Source organism: Lynx canadensis, chromosome E1, assembly GCF_007474595.2.
Source record: "Lynx canadensis isolate LIC74 chromosome E1, mLynCan4.pri.v2, whole genome shotgun sequence".
NCBI lineage: Eukaryota > Metazoa > Chordata > Mammalia > Carnivora > Felidae > Lynx > Lynx canadensis.
The window spans coordinates 58,529,906-58,548,990 of record NC_044316.2 but is presented as its reverse complement, the minus strand read 5'-3'; the positions used below and the strand labels follow the sequence as shown (position 1 = coordinate 58,548,990).

At 52.4% G+C, this 19,085-nt stretch overlaps 1 protein-coding gene across 1 annotated transcript in view; it reads right to left on the bottom strand.

Moving 5' to 3' along the window:
- Positions 1 to 16,928, bottom strand: part of RPTOR (regulatory associated protein of MTOR complex 1) — a 334,568-nt gene extending 317,640 nt beyond the window's left edge. The window contains 1 exon segment of the mRNA XM_030297026.1: positions 15,940 to 16,928. Within this exon segment, the coding sequence (XP_030152886.1) occupies positions 15,940 to 16,101 (162 nt within the window). The 5' untranslated portion in view covers positions 16,102 to 16,928.
- Positions 16,929 to 19,085: the final 2,157 nt, after the last annotated feature.

The following is a 19,085-nucleotide window of genomic DNA, read 5'->3' as shown; positions in this document are numbered from 1 at the left end:
TGCTGGTCACATGTCTGCTCACTTGGTGACAATGCACGGAGCGCTTAGGATGTGAACTTTTGCTTTGGGCTTTAGTGAAGTTTGCTAAAAATAAACCTGAAAACCTGAGTGTCACTTCTGTGAGCCTAAGCAACTATATTTTGCACGGGTACCTAGCACAGGACCCAGAAGAAAGCAAAAGGCCCTGAGCTCAGAAAGGGCCAGAACGGTGCCGGGCCCGACGGCAAGAGGACGCAGGCATGGTCCTGCACCACAGCCGTGACCCAGCCCTCGCTGCGCCTCCTGCCTCCCGTCCCCACACCCTATCCTGTCCTCGCAAACCGTGTTTACCCATAACTGACGGCACACCGTGACCTCCTGTAGCCCAGACCTAATTCTGTTCCCACAGGCGTTTCCTAGTTCAAACTGTTACAGGAGAACGAGATGGGCCCAGCCCTGGCCCGCCCAGCTGCAGCCAGGAAGGGGCCGGGCCGTGGGGTCCACCAAGGGCTGTCGCTTCAGGAGGGGCCAGGGTTAACAAGGGGACGAGGTTTCACTGCAAGGGGCTATGCGCCGGCAGATGCCAAGCAAGCACTTGCGAAACATTATGGGTCAATCGCTTCCCAAACAAGCCTCTCTCCCTCCGCCTCTGTTAAGCCGCGCAATTCCCTTCTCCACTCTGACTGACCTCGCTCTTCGCCCTTCAAGAACTTCCATCCACCATCACCCCTATGGAGTCAGTTTCCAAAACTCTTTCTCCAAACTTGACTCATGCCTTCAAGTTTAAGGGCACCTCAAACTCAACCTGTCTAAAACCTAGTACGTTAGCTTTCCTCCAGAAGCACGCCTTTCTCTCAGTTCACTTTATGTTACTAATCTCTTGGTTCCAGATTTAAACACAACAAAAACTTAACAAGCAAAACAGATCAGGGGCACCTGGGTGGCTCAGCTGGTTAAGCATCCAAATCTTGATTTCCACCCAGGTCATGATCTCACGGTTTTCACGGTTCGTGAGTTCGAGCCCCGCATTGGGCTCTGTGCTGGTGGTGCACAGCCTGTTTGGGATTCTCTCTCCCTCTCTCTCTCTTCCTCTCTCTCAAAATAAATAAATATAAACCTAAAATAAATAAATAACATATAAAAAAACAGATTAGACTTGAAAACATCACCATAAATACATGTTTAGCTTAACACAGAGATAGTTACAGCAGGAAATATTTTTAGCCACATATAAATAAGGCGGGGGGACGGGGGGGGAGCGAGACAAGTAGAGACAACCAACAAACACGACCCCGTGATCGTGATCAAGGGCACATCCACAGTAACCAGTCATGTTGAGAGCAGCGATCCTGGATATGATAGGACGTGACAAGAAGGGCACTTTCCCTCCAAGTTCTTCCTCCCCAAACCCTATAACCCCTATCTTATCAAGTGAAAACCATCAGATGCACCCCAACAGAGGACCGGTCGGTCTACCACACCCCTGCCCAGGGCTCCTCTGAAACCAGGCTGAGAGACCACGCGTCACAACTAAATGTGGCCTGGTGTCCTGGGTGAGCCCTGGGGCTGACGAAGGAGGACAGCTAAAAACGGGAAATCTGAATGAAGTGTGGGCTTTAGTTGTGACAAAGGCACCACCCTTACTATAAGATATTAGGAAGAGGGGAAAGTGGGTACAAAGTATACGGGAATTCTGTCTTCTCAATTTTTCTATAAATCTCGAACAACCCTAAAAAGAGTCCCTTCAGAAAAAAGAAAAGGATAAGAAACCACCACAGTTTTCCTTTCTCCAAATTACTCACCAAGCCTGTGATCCTCTCCTCCTCAGACCGTTACTACTCCCTACTTCACAACCCACCCCGACTCAAAAACCTTCAAGATTGTTGCTTTCCAAATAAATGTCCTTTCTCGTTTTGAGAGAGAGGCGGGGGTCGGGGGGGGGGGGGGACGAGTGCACTTGATGGGGGGGGGCGGGGAGAGGGGCAGAGACAGAATCTTAAGCAGGCTCCAAGCTCAGTGCAAAGCCTGACACAGGGCTCGATCCCACGACCCCGGGATCATGACCTGAGCTGGAATCAGGAGTTGGAAGCTCAGCCGACTGAGCCCCCCCAGGCGCCCCCCGAACGTCCTCTCCCTACCCTACATTCAGGCCTTTAAAGACCTGGCTCCGGTGCCTCTGACACTCCAGGCGCTCCGCCGGCTTCCCTTCCCCACTCCACCCTGCCCCTCGGCTCCCAGGCTAAGATCCCCCTACGCACCCCACCCGCCACTCTGGCTTCCTCCTGACTCGCGGGAAGCAGCCAGGTGTGTGTCGCCCCCAGCTCCATTCTTCTGCGTCACCCGGCCTGGGAGCTGGTCCCCACCCCTCCCTAACTGGGAGACAGGGCCAAGCCTTCTACCAGACACGCAAAGCGTGGCTAATGCGGTGGCCCTGCCACAGCCACCCACACTACCCCCCACTGTGCTCTCAAAGGACCTTCCTTTCACGGGGACACAGGACGCCACCCACACTCCTCCCTGGAGGGGCCCTCCCTCCACCTTCCGGCCAGCCAACCCCTCCCAGTCCCCACATCGGGCCCCACCCCCTCCGGGACATTTCCTCAAGCAGACTCCTTTCCAAACCCACCTCCAGCCGCCGGTCACACCCCTGCTTTCCACCGAGCGATAACACAGTCTGGGGCCACTAGTTAGACATCTCAGCATCATCGGTCTGACCCGCTAGGCTGGTCTGCCCACGCACCGATTTCACGGTGCTCCCAGAGTTCGGGACTGGGCCACACTCCCTCTTCATTCCCACCAAGGAACCGGCAGGGCAGAGGTGCTTCCTCGGTGGCCAGCAAACAGTGAGTGAGCAGTGGACGAGCGGCGGGGCCCCGGGCTCCAGAGCGGCCAGCACGGCGCAGTCTCTGCCAGCTCCGGCCGCCGATGCCCACGTCCCCTGAGGGGCAGGAGAAGGCGACAGGCTGAGGCCAGATCCGGGCTCCACTGCTCACTGGCTACGTGACCTCCGGCGAATTATCTGATCTCTCTTGCCTCAGTCTCCTCAGCTGTAAATGGGTAAAACAGTACCTGCTCACAAGGCTGTTCAGTAATCAAAGGGGCCTCAACATGGTCACCCGGCCTACAGGGAGTACGACCCAGAACAGAGCAGTAAACATCTTCCTCAACTTACAAAGGGGGTACATGCCCACAGATTTGTCATAAGTTGAAAACAGCGTAAGTCGAAAACGGACGCAACGCACCTGACCTACCGCCACAGCTCAGCCCAGCCTCGACGCGCTCAGGACGCTCACGTTAGCCTACAGCTGGGCGAAAGCATCCTGCACAAAGCCTATCTTATGATACGTGTGACTTGCTGAATGCCGCGCGGAAGGTGACAAACAGTGGCTCTGTGGGGACAGGATGGCTGTCACCGAACCGGCTGCCGACCCCGGTGATCGCCGGCTCACCGGCGGCCGGGCTCCCTGCCCACCATCACGACCGAGGACCGGACCACGTGTCTGTCACCAGCCCGGGAGGAGATCCGAGTTCCAAATCCCGAGGAGGGTTTCTACTGAACACGTGTGGCTTTCACACCCTCGCAAAGTCGAAAACTTGTAAGTCGAGCCGTCCTAGGGCCTATTGTTTTCCCAGAAGCAGAAAAGACATTAAAGCTGGGGGCTGGGACAGTGTTAATGCTGATGTAGTTCTTGGGTGTTGTGGGGGTTTCCCGAGTATCCATTTTATTATTATGCTTCAGATCCTACAAGGACAAGGGTATCAAATACGGGTAATTCCAGGAGTGCCTGGGTGATGCTGTCGGTGCACATCTGACTTCGGCTCAGATCATGAGCTCCTGGTTCGTGGGTTCAAGCCCCATGTCGGGCTCTGTGCTGACAGCTTGGAGCCTGGAACCCGCTTCAGATTCTGTGTCTCCCTCTCTCTCTCTGCCCCTCCCCTGCTTGTACTTTCTCTCTCTCTCTCTCTCTCTCAAATAAATAAATGAACTTTTTTTGAAATACGTAATTCAAAATAACCCTTTAATGACACACAGTAAAATCTTGGCTGCAGGGAGGGAGTAAGAGGGAAGACAGAGAAGTAGGAAATACACCAAAATATTAACAGTGCCATAGTGGGATTTTATATAATTTTTATTCTCGTTCCATTTTTCCCTATTTTCTAAATATTTTACAACGACATGTGTTATTTGTGTAATCTGGAGGAAAACAAGTTTCCGAGGAACTCAGTTTCGTCAATAAAAATGGTAAGATATTTTTCAAGTACGAAGACCGCTCCCAGCATAGAGTTTTATTTAAAAGGCGAAACTCTTCTGGGCAAACCGTCCTGCCTGCTGACCAGGTAACGACGCTTTCTCAGGAGAAGCGCTGCGTGGGTGAAGTGAGGGACCGAGCGGTGGCTCTCCGGAGAGGGTCCTGAGCCGCACGGCAGGTGTGACCCGGGCTCTGCCACTGCCAGGCCAGGCCAGCCGCGGCCCGGCCCGGCCCAGGGCACCGCCGGTGCACGGTGAAGAGGAAGGACGAGGAAGGACACACGCCGGCGTATGCAGGACATCGGTACAGGAAAGAAACACAAGGCACCTGGTGTCTCCACAATGCTGCCGCCTCTACGGAAACTCAACCTGGACCGGAGCCAGGGCTCAGAGGCAGCGCAGGAAAAGGAAATGCCTCATTTACACGTGACGGTGCTTGCATGTTCGCGTACCTTTATTTTTTTTTTTTAATTTTTTTTTTCAACATTTATTTATTTTGGGGACAGAGAGAGACAGAGCATGAACAGGGGAGGGGCAGAGAGAGAGGGAGACACAGAATCGGAAACAGGCTCCAGGCTCCGAGCCATCAGCCCGGAGCCTGACGCGGGGCTCGAACTCACGGGCCGCGAGATCGTGACCTGGCTGAAGTCGGACGCTTAACCGACTGCGCCACCCAGGCGCCCCACGCGTACCTTTAAACTGATGGTCCGATCAACCTTTAAGGATAAGAGCAGCTGCCATCCAAGAGAACACCAGCGCCGGCCCATCAGCAGCGCCCACAGGCGCGAGGACAAGGGTGCAGCAGGGATGAGCGAAGACAGACGCCGAGGGGACGGGGGCCTGGGGACCATTTTAAGCAACACCTGTAACATTTCCCACTGAAACGCTCTTTTTTTTTAAATTTTTTTTCAACGTTTTTTATTTATTTTTGGGACAGAGAGAGACAGAGCATGAACGGGGGAGGGGCAGACAGAGAGGGAGACACAGAATCGGAAACAGGCTCCAGGCTCTGAGCCATCAGCCCGGAGCCTGACGCGGGGCTCGAACACACGGACCGCGAGATCGTGACCTGGCTGAAGTCGGACGCTTAACCGACTGCGCCACCCAGGCGCCCCCCCCACTGAAACGCTCTTTAAAGAAAACTTTCTCCAGTCTCCAGAGTCAGACACATGCTCTTTCCCCTCCCAGGTGCCCACGGTAGCTCACCCCTCCCTCTGCTGCATCCAGCAGGGCCCCCGAGTCCTTCTGCCGGTGACCGAGGCCCACTGTCCTCTGTCCCAGGGGGCGCTCGGCCACCCGCACCTCCCCCGCACTGGCCCAGCTCCCCCCTCCTCAGTGCGCCCGGCCCACGCCCCCTCCCTCACGCAGGTCCTCTCACACACACCCACACACACACACCACACACGTTTCCCCCCATTCGCTCTCTTCCTCTCTCTGCGGCCAGTGCGATCTTGCCAAACTCCTGATTATGCCACTACCCTGCTTTCAGACGTTTCTTAATCACCCTTAAGACAAAACCCAAATTCCCAGGGCCCTGCGAAGCTTGCCGGGACTCGCCCTGTCTGCCTGTCCATCCTCATGGACTCTCCCTACTCCTCCAGCACGGTCCCCGCCCCGTTTACCTGACCACCGTCTACTGAGCACCTACTACCGAATGTCACCCGGTGAGAAGCTGGGGACGCAGCAGTGGACAGAACAGAGCCCTTCCGAGCGGGGCTGACAAACAAACGCGCAACCTGGTGTCCGGGTGGCAGAGAGAAATTCGGCAGGTGGGGTACGGGTGGCCGACAGCTGTCTTAGGAAGGGGGGAAACCCTCTCGGGGACACCCGGCCTCCCTCTCCCTCTGGGGAGAAAGGCAGCTCCCCAGAGGCCGTGCTCTCCCTCCCAGTGTTTGCACACCTCCGTGCTTTGGCCAGCCACCCTCCCCGCAGCCCCCCTCCTGCCCCACCCAACCTCTCCCTTCCCCCCAGCTAATTTCTGCTCCCTTCCAGTCCTGACGCAGTCTTCCAGGAGTCCCTCCCGCACTCCGTACGCAGCTGCCACCACCCCAGTGCCCTGCCTCCTGGGCTGAGTCAACCCATCTTCCCCAAAAAGCTGGTAAACGCCTAAAAAGCGGGAGTTGTTCACCAATGAATCACCAATACTTATTAGCACAGTGCCTGGCACAGAAAGGCGCTAGACAAGCATCGGCTCAATTACTGAATTCTATAAATCAGTTGGTTGTGACTTCACTGCCCTTTTCCCCACCCCCACCCCAGCACCTGACCTACGCACCCTCGCACCCTCTCACTTGCCCTACCGCACCCAGCACGGAGCTCAGCCGAGCGCCTCAGGCATGCAGACATTGCAGGCAGGTAGAATTCCCGAAATCACTGCCTTGTTACTCGAGTGCAGATACATAATTACCACATTGTGCTTTTACTCTGTAGAAGAATGCCATTTTCCTCACATCAGATGCGAATCCCTCCAGGGCCACACCAGTGTCCTACGCTGCTTACACCCGATCCCAGGCTCTGTGCCATGAACCTAAGTGGTACTGAATGTTCATGAGAACCACTATTTCCACACAAACCATTGAGAAACCCTGAAACTCACTTTTCAAAATTTATTAGAGAGAGAAAGAGAAAAAAAAAAAAAGAGAGAGCATGAGCGGGGAAGAGGAGCAGAGGGGAAGAGGGGGGGAGAGAGAGAGAGAGAATGAATCTCAAGCAGGTTCCACGCTCAGTGCAGAACCCAACGCAGGGGTGATCCCATGACTCTGGGACCATGACCTGAGCCGAAATCAAGAGTCAGACGTTCAACAAACTGAGCCACCCAGGCTCCCCACTTGAAACTCACTTTTAATTTTTTTTAATGTTTGTTTATTTCTGAGAGAGAGACAGAGTGTGAGTGGGGGAGGGCAGAGAGAGAGGGAGACGTGGGATCAGGCTCCAGGCTCCAAGCTGTCGGCACAGAGCCCGATGTGGGTGCTTGAACTCAGACCGCGAGATCGTGGCCTGAGCCAAAGTCGGACACTTAACCGACTAAGCCACCCGGGCGCCCCTGAAACCCGCTTCTGACAGCATATTCTCCCAGTTAGGATTTGGGCATCTCACTGCATGCAGAGTGTGCCTCAAACAACAATGTAAGTCAGTATTAACCTCTTAGTAGGTCTGCGTCCCCAAGTGCTGTGGGTTAGTAATTCAGACACCCCCCCCCCCCCTTCTCTGCATCCTGGTCCGGGGCAAGTGACTCTGCGAGGGCAGTGGAGCCAAATCCTCGCCACCAAGAAGCAAGTGACGGGGGGGCTGCAAAGGGGACAGAGGAGAGCGTGCCCGGAGGTAGTGACCAGCACTGGAGACCCCTCTGTGCACAGAAACCGATAAGCACAGACTGAAACCCCACGTGTCCCCCCACCTGCACTGCTGAGGGGCCCACCGACGACACAACAGCAGCAGCAAGGAGCAAACCTAGTGCCCAGGTCTTGCTTCCAAAGCCCGTCCTCCACAAGGAGCCGGCGTCACGGAGGAATGGCTGACTCCAGGGTGAAGGCTGGGAAATCCGAGAAGAGCGGCAGCATCTGACTGTGCGGCAAAGTACAGAAGCGTTCAGAACCTCGCACGTCAAAGTGGCCACGACCTGCAGAGGCCCTATGAGCAGGAACACAAAGGAGGACGGGAGCGGATCCCACGACCGAAGACAACACTACTGGAAGCAAGCAGGACCACGTGCTTTCCGACCGGAGTCACTTCCACCGGGCTCCCGCCCGAGACGCCCCGGGCCGAATCCGCGCCGAGGGCGCCGTACACGGCAACTGCCCGGCACCAGCGCAAAGCATCAAGGCCAACAAATTCGCAGACAGTAGACGCGGGGGGGGGGGGGGGGGCCCGAGGAGGAGACGGGGGGGGGGGGGGCTGGCAGGCACAGAGCTTCTCAGGAAGACGATGCAGTTGTGGACGCGCACGGACGGAGGGGCCGCGCAGCAACGTGAACGCGCCTGAGCCGCCGAGCTGCGTGCGCGCTTAAGAGCCGCTCAAGTGGTAAACACGTTAGCTGATTTCACCACAATAAAAAAATGTCAAGGTGAAGACATTCCAAGGCCGAGAAGCTCCTTTTATTTTTAAGGAGGTCACGCGGACGACACCGTTAAGGGCAATGAGGGATTCCCGAGCGGGGGCGGGAGGGGCAAAAATCGCCAACAAAGCGGTGCTGCCGGGACAAGCGGCACATTCCATGCGAGCTATGGATTAATAACAGTCACGTATCAAACATATACAAACACAGAGAGAATGATAAAGCAGGCGAGGGAAGACGTAAACAGGTAATGAACCCGGGTAAAGGTACAGGGGAGTTGGCTGAACTAGTCTTACAATTTTTCTGTAGTTTGAAATTGTATCTAAACTAAGAAAACAGAAAATAGCACCAGTCAGGGGCGCCTGGGAGGCTCAGTCAGTTGAGCATCTGACTTTTGATTTCATCTCAGGTCACGATCTCAGGGTTGTGAGATCCAACCCGCATCGGGCTCTGTACTGACAGTACAAGCCTGCTTGGGATTCCCTCTCTCTCTCTCTCTCTGAAAATAAATAAATAAACTTGGGGGAAAAAATACTACTAGTCAAGAACAAAAGCCACCTCTGAAAGCAAACTGACTTGGGGGTTCAAATTATCACTTGTTCTCAGTGGTCACCTCTCCTCCAGCCACCAGGGCGCACCCCCCCCCCCCAGAGCTGCACCTGTCTGACAAGTTCAAGCTCAAGAACATGATGAAAGCGTTAATTATCACGCCCAACATCTCCTGGGATAACATTTTCTATATACTTAACTAAACTTACAAGAAGAAAAGAAAAGGTGTCAACTTCAGCTCTACGAAACAACAATGGTAGATGCCCCAAGCACTCTTTTAATGTCTTCTCAATAAAGGCAGGAAAGATCAGGAACCTGGAGACACCGTCTATATATAATCCACATGCATCTTGTTAAAACTCGAGCTTTAGAATTCTACAAGGTGATAATGAGGAGAAATGTTCTATCCATTTCAGGACTACTTCCCCAGCACGTGTTCAAAATGGAACACGGCACATTTTTAAAGCAGTTTAAAAAAAAAAAAAAATCTATGTGGATGGTCCTTTGTGGCTCCTGAGCCTCCCATGACAATGCCACGGGCCAGTTCACACGCTTGAAGCGCAGAGCGAGGGTGCCCGTGCTGGCCGCCACGCTGTTTCAGCCCCCAAGGTCTGACCACCTGTGGACCCCGGCCCCCTGGACGGTCACCCTGCAGCTGGGCTGGCCTGGCTTTGGACATGGTGTCTCACTCGGATCCCCGCAACTCTAGCCCCATGCCTCCAAACCCTCCACTCCACCCCCGGTCAACAAGATCTCTCCAAACACAAATCTCTGCATGACTTTGCCCCACTTAAATCCACACACAGCTCCCCACCACCAACCACATCAACAGTCGTTAGTTGCTGAGAGTTTCACGCTGGGTCCATGTAACTGATTTGTACGTGTCATAAATGCAGTTCAATGCAAACGATTTACCTATTTAACGTAAAGGCAAAGTTTTCCCCATAATCGTGCCATTCTCCCCTGTAAAACACACATGATGGGGTATCGCAGTTTGGTGTTGATGCGTCTGTCTGTCCTACTGGACGCTAGGGTCCCGGAGAGCACGGCACACTGTGAGCAAGAAACCCTTGCTGAACTACGGTGAAGGTCTCTGGCTGCCTGCCCCTGCCACACTTGGGTCGATGTTCCTCCACTCACAGGACAGGACACGGCTGGGTGGGCAGCACAGCGAACCCCTCCAGGGCGCACGCCAGAAGTCTGGGTCAACGGGAGGCCCTGACAGTGGCTACGTGCTTCCATACAGGGCAACTGCCTTCACAACCCCACAGAGCTCTTCGCAAACACAAGCTCCAGAACGGAAAGGGCGTTAACAGGTCCCTTTTAGGTCTGCTCTTAAATTTCTGGTCCTCTCTGCTTGATATTTTTGGCCAACCACCTGATATCCTCAAGCCCTGCTTCCTAATTTAAGTCTGACACCCACTTTCTTTTTAACTACACTAACGAGTCTCAAACTTTTGAGGATAGAACACCTTTACACTCGAAGATTACTGAAGACTCCCAAAGAGCTCCTTTTTAAAAAAAAAAAAAAACAAACAAACTTTTTTTTACATGTTTATTTATTTATTGAGAGAGAAAGAGAGAAGAGAGAACGCTGGAGCAGGGGAGGGGCGGAGAGAGGGAGACAGAATCCCAAGCAGGTTCTGCACTGTCAGTGCAGAGCGGATGCGGGGCTTGAGCCCACGAACATGAGACCATGACCTGAGCCAAAATCAAGAGTCAGATGCTCAACCGACTGAGCCACCCAGGTGCCCCTCAAAGAGCTTTTTCCCATATTTTCCATCTTAGAGGTCAAAATTTAAAAAAAAAAAAAGAAGAAGAAGAAGAATGTATTTCCAGGCGCACCTGGGTGGCTCAGTCAGTTGAGCGTCTGACTCTTGATTTTGGCTCAGGTCATGATCCCAGGGTCATGGGATTGAGCCTCACTTAAGGCTGCACACTGACCGTGGAGCCTACTTAAGATTCTCTCTCTCCCTCTGCCCCTCTCCCCTGCTCACACGTGCGCACGTGCTCTCTCTCTCTCTCCCTAAAATAAATTAATTAATGTAAACAGTCCTCTATCCTTTTTAAAAAAATGTTTAAAGGCATGTATTTATTAACGGATTTAAAATTATAAATTCGTTATATATTTCAATAAATATTTCTACGACAAAGACATTTTCAAAAAACCATTGCAAATCTCTCTAAGGTCTGCCTTATCAGAAGCCCACTGGACTCCACACTGTCTTCCAACCTGCTGTGACATGTCGCTTTGGTTGAAGCGGATGGAGAAACTCTGGCCCCACAAGGATTCGCAGGTGAAAAGGGCAAGAACATCAGCACGTCCAAGTAACTGAGAACGTGCTTCTCTGACATCACATCGAAACTCGGCAAATTGTAGTTGCTTAAAGGTTAGAAGCAACCTACAGGCACAGAGCACTAAACGGGCTACCCGATCTATCGGAAGCACAACCCCTTACTATATTAAAGCGCACCGGCCTCCCTTTGAGTGGATCTCTTGCCCACGGAGGATTCGTAAGAGTGCGGATTGGCCCTCTGGAAACACAGGCTCACTGAATTATGCAGACGTTCCAGATGAAGGCACATTGCACTCCACGTTTCGTATCCAAAAAATCCTGTCCACTCTACCATCATCTCGTCGGAAGAGTGGGAAGCTGGGCAGCTCTCAGGGGCAGACACAGGTTTTCCAAAACTCTTCATTTTCACCTGAAAGCTCAGATTTTATCCCGGCCACGCATCCTGTCAGTCTTCTTCCTTGAAGTGACAGCTCATCGTTTGTTCTGGAGGAAACGTCTGCCGGAGACGCCAGCCTGAGCACCCAGAGTCGCCGTTAGCCTCCTTTCGGGTCCAGCGCGGGCGCCCCGCGAGCAGCAGGTGGCCCAGCCAGGGGGCCCCCGCAGGGCTCTTCCCAGGGCCACCCGCCACGCGGTAGGGGACGGCGGGCGCCAAGGAGGCGAGATCTGACACAGCCCATACTTGTTACGGTGTCACCAGGGGCATCGTCAAGTGGGGTGGAACTGTTCGCCGTGATGGCACAGTGCAGGGAAACAGCAGCCCAGCACCGGCTGGGCGTGACTCACGCCCTCGCCACTCCCCTCGCCGCTTCTGCACCATCTGCTCAGATCCCAGCGCAGAGACCAGGAAAGGCCACTACCACCTTGCACTGCTATCATTAGGTCATCTCCGCACCCACTGTGGGGCCCAAACTCACGACCCTGAGATCCAGAGTCGCACGCTGCACTTGTATGATTATCCAAATAGGGGAGGGGGAGCCCGGAGCCCACCGCCCACCGCGGGAACAGCTGAGCCGCTCCCTTGGCACAGTTCTCTGCTTTTACATCCCCGCCACCGCCCCGGCCGTCTTCCCTACACATTTGGTTCTAGACGCGGGGGCCTCACAATGTGAATTTTCAGTCACTGTGATACCACTCTCTTTGTTTCAACTAGGCTTTGTTTCTCAAGTTCAACTTCCCTCATCGCGAGCCCCGTAACTCAGGCCCCTTGGCAAGCTGTTTATTTAACTCAAGCCTCAGTTTCCTCAACCACCACACGGAGATAATAATCCCCAGCCAATGTAAAGAACACGCCCTGTGCAGAAGCCCGTCCCCCCTCCAGTCACTTTGTCCTCAGTACATGTCCACCATGTACCAAGCACCATCCCGTGTGCTAGCATCGATGAGGTCTCGGTCTTACGACAAAATTTCCGTTCTGGGGGTGGGGATGTAGTGGAAAATACCAGAGAAACAGAGAGCGACCATGAGTGGCTGGGGAGCTGCTTTCGAGGAGGTGATGGGGGAAGGCCTCTCAGCGGCTGACTGTGGAGGATATGGGGAGCCAGTTACCAAGAGCAGAGGCGGGGGTGTCCCCAGGCCTTTCCATCGAGGAAGCAGAAAAGGCAGGGCCAGACCACAAAGTGAACCGGGGTGAGGAATCTGCACTGAGCTCCAAGCACTCGGGAAGCCAGGAGCAGTCCCTCCGGGTCAGAACGCCTGCGGGGGAGACCAGTCAGGATGCAAGCACAGCCTTCCAGGTGAAACACGGTAGCTGGCTGGGCCAGGCTCGCGACGGGCAGAGACAAAATGAGGCGATCCCATGTAAGATGCACTTTGGAGGCCAAGTCGACAGGCTCTACTCATGAGCTGGACAGGGCCATGAGGAGAAGGAGAGGAAAGAATGAAGGGCACATTCTGGATTTACAGCTTGAACACCCGAGTGGGGGTTGAGGCAAAGCAGGCATTCATCGTTCTCTACCTACTCCTCCGGCACACTTGTAGGCACCGTGTGTGTGGCAGTGGTTTTCCTTCAGGTTTCTGATTCCGTCCCACAGGTGCAAGGCAAAGATCTAACTGAGACCAACTGTCCCCACTCGCTCCCTTTCCAGGGGACAAATGAACTCTGATCGCCATAAAGCATCACGGTAAAACACAAACGGGAACATACGTACACATCGGCATCAGCCATAGGTCCGCGAATTTTGAACCGCGAATCATTTACGTAAGTCTAATTATTTGAAAATGATAAGCCAAAATTGCATTGATGCATATACGTATCAATTCACTAAAAGCAACAGAATTAACCAAACAACAAACTAATTTGATAATAACAGTATTAAACAGTAACTTAGTAACTAAAATGCAATAATAGTGGCATTTGAAAGGCAGCGCGGATCCCCCCCCAAAAATGTGGGAATCCCAACTGAGAGTGGGCAAGGCTGTGGCTCTGTCGGGATGCCAACCGTTGAGTGGCAGAAGACTTTTTACAGCTGTCAGTCAAACTTAGCAAAGATGTCAACTTTGGGATCCTTAACAGCTTCACTAAATGGGACACCAAGAGGGAACCAGAAATACATACACAAATAAAAGTACATGGAATTGCGTCTCGGTCACAGGGAGCAACAAAGGCCAAGTCTGCGTTCAGGGCGCTTCCCGGCCCACCAGGCCAAGGGGACGCGGTAGGGCCTGCTCCGGGACAAGCAGGCCCACACATGTCGCCTTACAGACAGCCTGGCCTGGACGCCTGTGTGCTCAAGATTCCTAGAATCAATCAGAGCAGCTGCCTGGCGTGGCAGTCACGGAGCACAAGTCACACCCAGGGAACACGCTGGCCAGAACCAGCCCCACAAACCAGGTTTGTTCGGCCCGCAGCATCGGTTGGACTCCTTCATGTCTCGTAACATCTGAAAGAGCGCCAACATTTTTAAATTGGAAGCCTTCACGTTAAAAAAAAAAAAAAAAAAAGTCTTCTGGATTCTCAAAGAAAAAAGACAGAGAGAGAGAGAAAGGAAGAGAGATCTGGCTGAGGCCCAGCTGCCCCTTCAGCTGCTGTGGCCTTGCTCTCCAGAGCCCACCTTCCAGAAAATCAGACACGAGTCCCATGGTCGGCTGCCGTTATCTCCGGCCCTGTGCCATTCTTCTTACACCTGGCCCGTTTCCTTCACTCATGCTTCCTTCTAGTTCTTAGCATCATTTGGATTTGCAACTCTGTCCTGGCAGGGGTGCTGAGAGGTCCTCGTTGGGGCTGAGTCAGAGGAAGAGACTACAAGGGCAGTTAGGACGCCAAGCTCCCACACGCTGAACTGAAAATGTTATCTGCTGATTTTCTTCTTCATTAAACACCTTGCAAAAAGGTCAGACAACGGCAAACCTTTCTCCCTGGCTCTTTTCTAAGGAGTAATCTCAGTAATTACTCAGACTCAGAACTTTTCTTTCTCTTAATAACCTATGACAAGCTTATCAGAAAATGTTACCATTCACAAATTAATGTTTTTAAGCAAAAGGTCAAAATATATCCATTCATCAGCTTGAACAGTTTGAGCACGGGTTTAGGGTAGCAGAGGGAACCACATTTCACAAGGAAAAAAATAAAAAATAAAAGTCTTCCAGATAGAATGGGGAAAAAAAAATTATTAGACAGTTACTTTAAAACAAGTTCCTTTTCATGTATGCATAACACCACAAAAAAAAATGTGAACTATATAATTAGTACCAAAGAAGTCCCTAAGACAGACTTTGTACAATCTCTTCCAAAGACCGTTTCTTTTACTCCTTAAGCTGCTTTTGGATGAAATGAATTGTCCTAACCCAAATCAATCACCAAAGGACTGGTTACTAGGGACGACCAAGCACAAATGCCATAATGGTGATCTTACATAGTTCAACATCATACATGAAAATATATGTAAGCCCAGAGCAATCACACCGTACTATAACAACTACCTCTCTTTTACCACTGCAATGCTTAAATTTTAAAAAGGCAATCTTGAAGGAGAAAACAAATCACAAAAGACAAATTTTAACTGTGCGTAGATGGGAAGGTTCCACCCGCTTGCTCCGGAGACCAGGAAGTAGACAGCGGTTAGTTACGGGCAGGTTCACCAAGATTGGCTGTTTTCTTTCCTACTGGCCATTTGTAAGTCACTGTTCACACTCCAACACCATGGAGACCCCCTCAAACCTGGACCCAAGTTCCAACCCATCACCCTCTAACTCCACCGTGGGAGAAATTCTGTCTCCAAGCTACAGCAACGTGACACCACATATATGGAGGGAAAGTCTGTCCAGCTGTTTACAAGGCGGTATGATGAAGTTCATTGTAACTTTAAAACAACCCTGCATGAATTTGTTACTAGCTAAACATTTGCCAGTAATCTTGTTTCCCAGCATAGCATTTAACCTGGCTTGGACAATTAGGGGGAAAAAAAAAAAAAAAAAACAAACTAACCACAGAAGTAGGCTCCCCACGTGGGTACAAGTAGTCTCTCTCCCAAGGCATCTTTCCGTCCTGTTAATAACAGCACTTGAGTATACCAAAGAGTGTGTAAGCACTCACAGTGCTGCACTTTCCAACACGGTTACCTTTTACTGTCCGATTTCGAACTCAGTTTGAGTTAAATTAACACTGGCCGGTGAATAACTACTACCAACAGACTTTTTCCATTTCCGACCCAACGCTGGAGTCTGAAATGGCTTGTGCTCTTTAGAGTTGACTTGCAACGTGTGGCTGGGGAAAAATGACCGCTGCTTCCCCCGAGGACACTCGAGTGGCTCTGAACTTTCTGTGGAAGAATCTACCAGGGCCCCAAGGGGGCGCGGTGGAAAAATCCACTTACCCGATCCTTCATCCTCCAGCTCTGAGCTAAGGATTTGGAGCCTTCGATTTTCTCACAGTGCCTCTTTTTCATAAAAGCCAAGGGCAGGTTCCAGTCTGTGAGGTCGGCCTCATCTTCCTCCCCGAGTCCCAGAAGAGGGGACTGCAGCATCTCGGACTCCATCGGGGGGGGAGGGGGTGGGGGAGTCCTTGGCAGCAAGCGCTCGAGAACCTCCAGCCTTAAAAACTAGCGTGTACCGGAGCGGTACATATAAGAAATAAGAAACAGGGAAGGGGGGCGAGTGGAAAAAGAAACGAACGGGAAGTGTGCGGAGACCCCTACTCGGGCAAAAGTCTGACACCCTTCTCTCTAACTCTGCGCGGGAAGGCGGAGGGGGTAGGAAGAGCCGGGCGGCGGGGGGGAGACCGGGCGGACCAAGGAGCTCGGCGCGCACACACACGCACGCCCCCAGGTCCCACGCCACGGGCTGCTTCGGGGGCTGCACGTCCCAGGAGGGGCTGCGAGCGGGGCTGTCAGAGGCGTGGGAGACTTCAGGCCTCACGATGACCCTGCTCTCGGCCTCCAACGCCTCGGCCGATCCGAGGACAGGAAGGGCCGCCCGCTCTCGGTGCCGGTCGCCGACCGGGCGGAGGTCTCCGGCCGAGGGGGGAAGAGGTTCAGAGCTCGTGGGGTTTCCCGCAGCCACTCTCAGCCCTGCGGGTCCCGCACTCGCCGGAGCTGCTGCAACCAGAGCCAGGGACCGGCCCATCGTGCTCGCCCGCAGCCGGCTCCTCGGCCCCGGATCCGCGCGGCCTGGACGGCCCCGGCCTTCGGCCCCGTGCCTCTCTCCTGCCTGAGAACGAGTCCTGAGGAGAGGGCGACGCGGAGGCGCGAAGAAGACAGGGAGTGTGGGCTTATTGGGTTTGGAGAGTTCTGCCCTCTGGTTTGAAGCTACAGTGAAACTCCTCTCATCAGCACATCAAGGAGGACGCCATGTTGCCAAGCCCCAGCATGCATCGCGACCTACGGTGTGACCAACAGGCCAACTTCCTCAGAACGTTCTGACGCGCTTCCCAGAATGCGAGGAGAGAAATTCGCCCCCCCCCGCTTCGTTACTATGGTTACCACAATTCAGCTTTCCAGAGTTTATAGCGTTCACTCAATAATGCGCGATATCAAAGTCAATCCTATAAACGAAACTATGTCAATTTAGTTAATTTTGAAAAAAAGCTTTATTGTTACAACGGATCTACATGCTCCTGAAATTTAAGGAATTCACCCCCTTGTTGTTTCTTCCAGATTTTGAAAAGGCGGCAAAAGCAAGAACTATTGATAATATTACAAAAGAAGATGGTTGGGGGGGTGGGGGTTGCACGTAGTATCCTCCACAATATCAATCAGATTTTCTCCCCCCCCCCCCCCCCCCCCGGGAATACCCAGGGGAAAAACTAATTTCAACCATTACAATTTTTTTTTGTTATTGAATCCATCCTATTTTCTGAGCAGCTTATCCTTCTTTTGATACAGCTTCATGTGCAAACAACTAAAAGCTACAGGTTTCTTTGCGCGGAGGCACGCCCCCTGCTTTATTCCTCTACTCAGAAAACATTGTTTATTTACAGTGTGTGCGGAACTCTGACCTCCTCTACTAGGAGGGAATAGAGAGCCGAATGCAGCATGTGGTGCCTGCCTTCAATAAAAACAGTGTTAGTGAGCCACACATGTTCCCAGTATATACAGCTTGGCAGGGAGCAAACAGACTGGTCTTCCCGTCTGCATGGGGCTTTGGGTGCCTGGATCCCGATGTTGGCTGAATCACTCTCCACCTCTGTAACCTTGGTCAATTGCCTAACTATTTCAGCCTCAGTTTCCTCATGCATAAAACTGGGATAGGGCCTCCTGGGTGGCTCGGTGGGCTAAGCGTCTGACTTCAGCTCAGGTCATGATCTTGCGGTCGGTCTGTGAGTTCAAGCCCCACATAGGGCTCTGCGCTGACAGCTCAGAGCCTGGAGCCCGCTTGGGATTCTGTGTCTCCCTCTCTCTCTGCCCCTGCCCTGCCCACGCTCTCTCTCTCTCTCTCTTTCTTAAAATTAAATAAACATTTTAAAAATTTCAAAGAAAAAACTGGGATAATGCCCACCTTGAAGGATACAATTAACCCGTGAAGGTGCCTAGTAATAGTAAGAACGCTGAATAGAATACTAACAATTAACTTCCCATAGCTAGAGTGAAACCTAGCAACACTGCCTGCCTTATTAATCTAAAACCTCCGACTGGACACGACAAGATACCTTGTTTCTCTGTGGTTGCCCAGGGCTTGGACACAAAGCGGGGATCCGTATCAAAATCCTGACATTTGTGTTCCTTTCAACATTGAAATGAATAGTGCAATTCCAGATCTTTCACACCTAGCACGTAGTGCATGTTCCAAGCATTCGTTGCATTATTGCATCCCACTGAGCCTGATTCAACCTTTAAAACTCAGGGTAAATTCACCAAAAAACAGGATGGAGGCTTAAAACCTTCCTTTTCCCGGCTCCCTGGGTTGGCAAACTATCCCCACAAGCACCAGCAGAGGCTTTGGGACTGCAGCAGCGTTAAACCCCTTTATTCCTAACCACTCGGTGGCTTGGGAAAACCCACTTAATCTGTGTGAGACTCAGCGTCCTCACCCACAAAGTGTGTGTCACCTTGGGAAATCATCACTCACCTTGTCCGATATTCTAAATAAAGATAGTAAAGGTGCTGATGGAACCCTAATCTGGCAGGCCTTCAGAATCGCCAGGGAAACTATTCAAAAGTAAAGATACCCGGGTCCCGCTCCAGGCCTACTGAATCACGGGGAGGGGAAGACAGGGATTCAGGACTATATTTTGTAATCAGGGAACGCTGATGAGAGTTAAAATCAGTCAAGTTTGAGGATACCGGAAAACACTCTCTCTAAAGACATTAGACAACATTTTCCTCTAATAATTGCATCCCAGCCACATGGTGGGCCCTCAATAAAAATTTGTATCAGGGCCGCCCGGGTGGCTCAGTCGGTTAAGCATCTGACTTTGGCTCAGGTCATGACCTCACCGTTCCCGAGTTCGAGTCCTGCATCAGGCTCTGTGCTGACAGTTCAGAGCCTGAAGCCTGCTTTGGATCCTGTGTCTCCCTCTCTCTCT